This window comes from Chiloscyllium plagiosum, unplaced genomic scaffold (genome assembly GCF_037043375.1).
Source record: "Chiloscyllium plagiosum isolate Xiang-an unplaced genomic scaffold, Cpla_swu_hap1 HiC_scaffold_5, whole genome shotgun sequence".
NCBI lineage: Eukaryota > Metazoa > Chordata > Chondrichthyes > Orectolobiformes > Hemiscylliidae > Chiloscyllium > Chiloscyllium plagiosum.
The window spans coordinates 127,435,254-127,443,731 of record NW_028270143.1 but is presented as its reverse complement, the minus strand read 5'-3'; the positions used below and the strand labels follow the sequence as shown (position 1 = coordinate 127,443,731).

General features: G+C 47.6%; 1 protein-coding gene across 3 annotated transcripts in view; it reads left to right on the top strand.

The window, feature by feature from the left end:
- Window positions 1-366: 366 nt before the first annotated feature.
- Window positions 367-8,478, top strand: part of LOC122550181 (myosin-6-like) — a 145,651-nt gene continuing 137,539 nt past the window's right edge. For 2 of the 3 annotated variants that reach the window (XM_087987647.1, XM_087987648.1), the window contains exons 1-2: window positions 367-388; window positions 7,713-7,843. In XM_087987647.1, coding sequence (XP_087843773.1) covers window positions 7,744-7,843 — 100 coding nt within the window. In that variant the 5' untranslated portion in view covers window positions 367-388; window positions 7,713-7,743. The remainder of the gene's footprint in view (window positions 389-7,712; window positions 7,844-8,478) is intronic. The other variant, XM_087987646.1, reaches the window with a different exon arrangement.

The following is an 8,478-nucleotide window of genomic DNA, read 5'->3' as shown; positions in this document are numbered from 1 at the left end:
GCCGACTTTGTGGGTATTGGTCAGTATCACAGCCCAGTTACCCGGCTCACGGAGCTAATCTTCTACTCATGTTCCAGCTTCCAGAGGGGTTCAGATGGCACCAAACTGACAATGTTGATTCTGGGCCACGTTTCTTCCCCCTGTGGGGATTGTCCTGATCTACAGTCTTTGGTAAATATAACAATGAGTCAATTGTCTTCTTGTGTTTCTATTCCCTGAAAGGGCTGTGAGTCATTGGAAAGTCTCCCTTCCTCCTAATCTTGCTAAAGCTTTGGGCTCTATCTACAAATAGGGACCAATGACATTGAACCCTTTGATGTGTCTCCATTTAATAGTGAGGATCATTTCGCAGTTACATGCTTGATTAGTAGCTGGGTCTGTCATCAAGGTATGTAATCTATGTGTATTTGGTTTTTAATCAAATGTTTTACTAACTGATTATATTTTTAATTTAGCCAGTAGAGCTTTTTCTAATTGGCACTGCAGAGTTTTATTTCATTAATGCTGTGTGTCATAACATATTATGTGCTGGTGTGTTTTATACAATTACAGAATTTGTTGCACAACACATTCACAGTTTATATTATATAACACACTGAAAATATATACTGTAGTTGCAATGCAACACATTATTAGGCAATATTTATATAATGGGAATTATAAAGGCTAAATACTGCAGATGCTGGAAATCTGAAACAAGTACAGACAATGGTGGAGAAACTCAGCAAGTCTGGCAGCATCAGTACAGAGAGAAACAGAGTTAATGTTTCCAATCCATTGACCCTTCTTCAGAACGTGGGAAAGGGAATCAGTGAAATGTCACAGTGTAGAAGGAGTCCATTTGGTCCATCGTGCCTGTGCCAGTTTTATTATTGAGTTCCACTCCACATTGTCTTTCCCCCTTTTCCTCTACATTATTCCTATCCAAATAACCATCCAATGTTCCTCTCGAATGCTTCAATTGAACCTGCCTCCACCACATTACCAGGCAGTGTATTCCATACCCTAACCAATTGCTGGGTTAGAAGGCTTTTTTTCTCACATCACCCTAACATGGTTTGTACTTTAAATCTGTGTTCTGTTATAGTTTATTTCTTTTACAAGCAGAAACAGCTTCCCCATCCCCCCCCCTTTTACTCTCTTTCAAACAGCATGTGCTGTAATCTATAATGAATGTCCAATGGCATGGCTTGTTATACAGTATTTTTGATGAAGCTGCTCAGACACACTCCAGGGCAGGATGGAATGTTAACCTGGGACTCCTAGAACACAGGGAGGGACACTGTCAATGCAATACAAGAGTCCCAAAGTAACCAATTCTGTTAACTGCGGCGGAGAGTTTATGTCCTTCCTGTACTCTCCACTGGAACTGGTTGTGGGGTTGGAAAGACCTGCATCATTGAAACGAGCTCCATTTTAAACAAACTGCAGCTCTGTTTCCATGTGGAGTGATGGTCACAAGGAGCCCCATTAATCGGGGCAGGGGGTGTGGTGTAGGACAAAGGGGTAGGTGTGTGGGGTAGGGGTATAGGCAGGGCATGGGGATTGGGCTGCAGCGGGTAGGAGTGGGGGATAATGGAAGGTGTGTGGGTGGGGGTCGGTGTGTGGAGTGGGGGGGTAGGGGTGTGGTGGGGTAGGGATATGGAGTGTTCGTGTGGGTGTTGAGTGGGGTAGGGGAATGGGTAAGGGTGTAGGGTATGGGTGTGGGGGAGGGGAGAAGTGTGGGTGGGAGTGAGGGAGGAGTCTGTGGGTGTGAGGGAGGGGAGGAGTGTGGGTGGGAGTGAGAGAGGGGAGCAGTGTGGGTGGGAGTGTGGGAGGGGTTTGGGGTGTGAGGGAGGGCAGGTGTGTGGGTGGGAGTGAGGGAGGGGAGGTTTTGTGGGTGGGAGTGTGGGAGAGTGTTGTGGGTGTGAGGGAGTGGAGGGGTGTGGGTGGGAGTGTGGGAGAGGGTTGTGGGTGTGAGGGAGGGGAGGGGTGTGGGTGGGAGTGAGGGAGGGGGTGTGGGTGTGAGGAGGGGAGATGTGTGGGTGGGAGTGTGGGAGGGGGTTTTGGGTGTGAGGGAGGGGAGGTGTGTGGGTGGGAGTGAGGGAGGGGGTTGTGGGTTTGAGGGAGGGAAGGGGTGTGAGTGGGAGTGAGAAAGGGGGTTGTGAGTGTGAGAGAGGGGAAATGTGTGGGTGGGGGTGAGGGAGGGGGTTGTGGGTGTTAGAGAGGGGAGGGGTGTGGGTGGAAGTGAGGGAGGGGGTTGTGGGTGTGAGGGAGGGGAGGGGTGTGGGTGGGAGTGAGGGAGGGGGTTGTGGGTGTGAGAGAGGGGAAATGTGTGGGTGGGGGTGAGGGAAGGGGTTGTGGGTGTTAGAGAGGGGAGGGGTGTGGGTGGAAGTGAGGGAGGGGGTTGTGGGTGTGAGGGAGGGGAGATGTGTGGGTGGGAGTGTGGGAGAGAGTTGTGGGTGTGAGGGAGGGGAGGAGTGTGGGTGGGAGTGAGGGAGGGGGTTGTGGGTGTGAGGAGGGGAGATGTGTGGGTGGGAGTGTGGGAGGGAGTTGTGGGTGTGAGGGATGGGAGGGGTGTGGGTGGAGTGAGGGAGGGGGTTGTGGGCGTGAGGGAGGGGAGGGGTGTGCGTGAGGGAGGGAGTTGTGGGTGTGAGAGAGGGGAGGGGTGTGGGTGGGAGTGAGGGAGGGGGTTGTGGGTGTTAGAGAGGGAAGGGGTGTGGGTGGAAGTGAGGGAGGGGGTTGTGGGTGTGAGGGAGGGGAGGGGTGTGGGTGGGAGTGAGGGAGGGGGTTGTGGGTGTGAGAGAGGGGAAATGTGTGGGTGGGGGTGAGGGAGGGGGTTGTGGGTGTTAGAGAGGGGAGGGGTGTTGGTGGAAGTGAGGGAGGGGGTTGTGGGTATGAGGGAGGGGAGATGTGTGGGTGGGAGTGTGGGAGGGGGTTGTGGGTGTGAGGGAGGGGAGATGTGTGGGTGGGAGTGTGGGAGAGAGTTGTGGGTGTGAGGGAGGGGAGGAGTGTGGGTGGGAGTGAGGGAGGGGGTTGTGGGTGTGAGGAGGGGAGATGTGTGGGTGGGAGTGTGGGAGGGAGTTGTGGGTGTGAGGGATGGGAGGGGTGTGGGTGGAGTGAGGGAGGGGGTTGTGGGCGTGAGGGAGGGGAGGGGTGTGCGTGTGAGTGAGGGAGGGAGTTGTGGGTGTGAGAGAGGGGAGGGGTGTGGGTGGAAGTGAGGGAGGGGGTTGTGGGTGTGAGGGAGGGGAGGGGTGTGGGTGGGAGTGAGGGAGGGGGTTGTGGGTGTGAGGGAGGGGAGATGTGTGGGTGGGAGTGTGGGAGAGAGTTGTGGGTGTGAGGGAGGGGAGGAGTGTGGGTGGGAGTGAGGGAGGGGAGATGTGTGAGTGGGAGTGTGGGAGAAGGTTGTGGGTATGAGGCAGGGGAGTGGTGTGGGTGGGAGTGAGGGAGGGGGTTGTGGGTGTGAGAGAGGGGAAATGTGTGGGTGGGAGTGAGGGAGGGGGTTGTGGGTGTTAGAGAGGGGAGGGGTGTGGGTGGAAGTGAGGGAGGGGGTTGTGGGTGTGAGGGAGGGGAGGAGAGTGGGTGGGAGTGTGGGAGAGAGTTGTGGGTGTGAGGGAGGGGAGGAGTGTGGGTGGGAGTGAGGGAGGGGCGATGTGTGAGTGGGAGTGTGGGAGAAGGTTGTGGGTGTGAGGCAGGGGAGTGGTGTGGGTAGGAGTGTGGGAATGGGGTTGTGGGTGTGAGGGAGGTGAGATGTGTGGTGGGAGTGTGGGAGGGGGTTGTGGTTTCTCCAGAAATTTCTGTTCAGGATAAAAAGCTCCTCAATGAGAAGAGAGATATAAGGTCAGCACTTTATAGGTAGAAGTGAAGTCTAGAGAGTTATTTAAGATTGGAGCAGAGGCTGTGTATCAGCTTCTGGTAACAGCTGGGAGGTGGTAGGTTGTAAAAATGCAGAGACAAAACAAGCAACAGCAGAGGGGTTTTAATGGAGAGTGCTTAGCTTACAAAGACTATGAGATAAGCACACTAGCTCATATCAAGAAGAGTCATGAATTTGCTCACTGGGTCTGGGTGAATATTTGAACAGAAATAATGTGTCGGGCTATGAGGAAAAGGCAGGAGATTGGCATGAGGTCACTGTGATCGTTTGAAGAGCTGGTGCAAACACGATGGGACAAATGGCCTCCTTCTGGTCCCATAACAATTCTGTGATTCTGAGTTAGTGAATACCCTAACAGTGCCTGGATAGCGATTGTAGTATGACTGAGTTCGATGATGTGTCTGAAAGAGAGAAATGTGAATGGATGGCCAATAAAATTCCAGCCTGACCAGTGATGATCACATTCTCTGAATGGGTGAAAATACAAGGTGAGCTGGCACAGAAATTCACACTGATATTCCCTGTGCCCTATCCCCATTTCTATTCCTCCACATCATTTCTAAAAAGACAAACATATTCAACTAATTACCTAGCGGACCCTACAGCGTTGATGGATAAAATGTTTATACTGTTGGGATTATGACAGGCAGAGTAAACAGAAAATGACAATTAGTTTAGTTTGACTTCAGAGCAAATATACAGGTTTTAATTCAGAAGTTAGAAGACTTTGCCTCTGGAGGGGAATAAAGTTTGTTCAGAGAACTAATCACATCGACATAAGTAGTTTATAGTCTGTGGAGTTTCCAAGTCAGGATTGTTTAGCTGAAAGCTGTTTAAACTGAAAAAGTTTATGCCACCAGAACTGATTCATGTCAGTAAATTTAGAAAGGAATCTTTTAAAAAAATAGTCCCAGTGGTCTAAGGGAAAGAAACTGGACAGAACCAGTTGAGTAAAGCTTGCAAGAATTGTGAAAGAATGATATTTCTCTGGAATTGAGCATCTATGAAAGAATACTGATGACAATTTTTTTTTAATGTTTGTGCTGTGAATCTTCTAACCTTTATTTGTTTATTTCTTTTGTGTAACAAACTTATATTCTCTTACCAAAGGACATTAGCAGCCTCGTGTGAATATGTTTCAATGACCAACTACCAACGTAACCAACTGCAGAAGTTAATTATGATCTATCAAGCCAGGTTTCCTTCTAGAATCTGTTTAGTATTACGATAGGCTGGGCTCATTATAGTGGGTCATTGTCTGGCACTTGTGTGGCATGATTGTTACATGCCACTTACTAGCCCAGGTGTTTTGTACATTTTATACCCAGTTACAGTATGTGTGAGTTATACCCAATGACAATGTGTTATAATCGATACCATCCCTCTTTTCCAGCACCACACACTCAACTCTAGTCAGCCACTGCTACCTCACACTGAGCATTCTCCTGACTCATAAGTACGTCTGCTTCCGTGGGAGATTAGAGATTACAGTCTTGACAGCCATTGGAAGGCCTGACTAGAACAATGGCAGGATCCTATAGCATTTCTGTCACCTAACTAGTCTTCAAATACAGGGCTGTCAAATAATACGAGTACACTTTAGCTGCTCTGGAATATTGTATAAAGTGGGGTTGGCACAGTACCAGCTGTGAATGAGCTGCCAGCGTCTGTCAGGTTGACAGGATGGTATGACTCACTCCTTTCTCTCAGTGTCTGTGATGACAGTGTGCTCACTGAGAAATGGGTACATTAGACCTCAGTTTTACAGTGTAGGATGCAGTCAGATCAGTGAATCTGAATCACATTACACTGTTTCTCAATTACCATTAATTTCAATTCAGAAGAAAGGTAAAGCCATGATCTCACTGAATGGTGGAGCGGACTCGATGGGCTGAATGGCCTCCCTTTGTTCCTGCAGCTTATTGTCTTTTTTAGTAATATTGGTCACCGCCACCCATCTCATACTTTGAATCAAATTAGACACAATTTAAAATTTCCACTAGTCTCAATTGATCTTAATTTCAGGATTTCCTGTTTGCCAGCCAATCTTCTATCCTTGACAATATCTTACCCCCGACACCATGAGCTTTTAATTTCCACTAATTCGTTTGATGTAGTGCCTTATCAAATGCCTTCTGAAAATACAACATATCCATTGGTTCCCCTATGTCTATAGCACAAGTTACTTTGACAAAGAATGCCAAACAATTAGTTAAACATGGTTTCCCTGTAATAAAATTAGGTTGGCTGTGCTCAATTATCTTGAACTTATCCTTCTATAACATCTTTAATAATATCTTCAAATATTTTGTTGTTAACTTTAAATTTGAGGTAGATGAATTTTTGTTAAGCCAATGTATTAAGGGATAGGGGTGAAGGCGATGTACAGCCAATTAGGCTACAGATCAGCCAAGATCTCATTGAATGACAGAACAGGCCTACTCTGTTTCCTATGTGCCTATTTTCTCTCTGACAGATGTTAAACTCTCTGGTCGGTAGTTTCATGCTTTCTGTTTCCCTGCTTTTTTTGAATAAAGGGGTTGCAATCATTATTTTTCAATGTAAAAGAACATTCCTTAAATCTAATGAGTTTTGGAAAATTGAAACCAATACATCAACTAACTGACTTACTACTCTTAAGATATCTATCAGAAGCTGAGGAAATTTCAGCTCACAGTCCCACTCATGGTGTTCACAACGAGTATAAGACCAGGTTTTAGAACATAGAACATAGAAAAGTACAGCACATAACAGGCCCTGTTAGATGTTAGAGTCATAGAGTCGTAGAGATGTACAGCATGGAAACAGACCCTTCAGTCTAACCCATCCACGCCGACCAGATATCCCAACACAATCTAGTCCCACCTGCCAGCACCCGGTCCATATCCCTCCAAAACCTTTCTATTCACATACCCATCCAAATGCCTTTTAAATGTTGCAATTGTACCAGCCTCCACCACTTCCTCTGGCAGCTCATTCCATACACATACCACCCTCTGCGTGAAAAAGTTGCCCCATAGGTCTCTTTTATATCTTTCCCCTCTCACCCTAAACCTATGCCCTCTAGTTCTGGACTCCCTGACCCCAGGGAAAAGACTTTGCCTATTTATCCCATCCATGCCCCTCATAATTTTGTAAACCTCTATAAGGTCACCCCTCAGCCTCCAACGCTCCAGGGAAAAAAGCCCCAGCCTGTCCAGCCTCTCCCTGTAGCTCAGAACCTCCAACCCTGGCAACATCCTTGTAAATCTTTTCTGAACCGTTTCAAGTTTCACAACATCTTTCCGATAGGAAGGAGACCAGAATTGCATGCAATATTCCAACAGTGGCCTAACCAATGTCCTGTACAGCTGCAACATGATCTCCCAACCCCTGTACTCAATACTCTGACCAATAAAGGAAAGCATACCAAACGCCTTCTTCACTATCCTATCTACCTGTGACTCCACTTTCAAGGAGCTATGAACCTGCACTCCAAGGTCTGTTTGTTGAGCAACACTCCCTAGGACCTTACCATTAAGTGTATAAGTCCTGCTAAGATTTGCTTTCCCAAAATGCAGCACCTCGCGTTTATCTGAATTAAACTCCATCTGCCACTTCTCAGCCCATTGGCCTGTCTGGTCCAGATCCTGTTGTAATCTGAGGTAACCGTCTTCGCTGTCCACTACACCTCCAATTTTGGTGTCATCTGCAAACTTACTAACTATACCTCTTATGCTCGCCAAGGATTAATCCTAATATAAAATAAATTAACTTAACTTATGGACCCCTCAATTCACTGCTATCCATGTGCATGTCCAGCAGTATCTTAAATGTTTTGACGGCACATTATTGTTTATGCCCTCTTCTTTCACAGAGAATTCCACAACTCTCTCTGCTCTTACAAAATGGACAAGGTGGATGATTTGGCAGCCTATGGTGAAGCTGCTCCTTACCTCAGGAAGAACCCACAACAGCTGAAGGCTATCCAGAATGTTCCGTTTGACGGTAAGCTCTTTGTCCAGTTAGGGTGCAGTGTCAAGAAGATGCTTCCTCATCATTGCCAGTAATCGCTTTTCAATAAAGTCGTCTGGGTTAGACCTACATTTGTACAACAACCTCAAAATGTCCTAAAATGTCTGACAGCCAAATGATTGTTTTAAAATTCAAGACAAACATCAACATCCTGGGGGTTACCATTGACCATAAACTCAACTGGACTCACCACGTAAACACAGAGACTACAACAGCAGGTCAGCGGCTAGGAATACTGTGGCAAGTAACTCACCTCCTGACTCCCCAAAGCCTGTCCACCATCTACAGGGCTTCAAGTCAGGAGTGTGATGGAATACTCCCCACTTGCCTGGATGGGGGCAGCTCCAACAACACTCAAGAAGCTCAACACCATCCAGGACAAAGCAGCACAACCACAAGCATCCACTCTCTCCACCACCAACACACAGTTAAGCAGCAGTGTGTACTGTCTACAAGATGCACTACAGAAATTCACCCAGGACCTTCCAAACCCATGACCACTTCCATCCAGAAGGACGAGGGCAGCAGATACATGGGAAACACTACCCCCTGCAAGTTCCTCTCCAAGCCACTCACCATCCTGACCTGGAAATATATTGCAGTGTCTC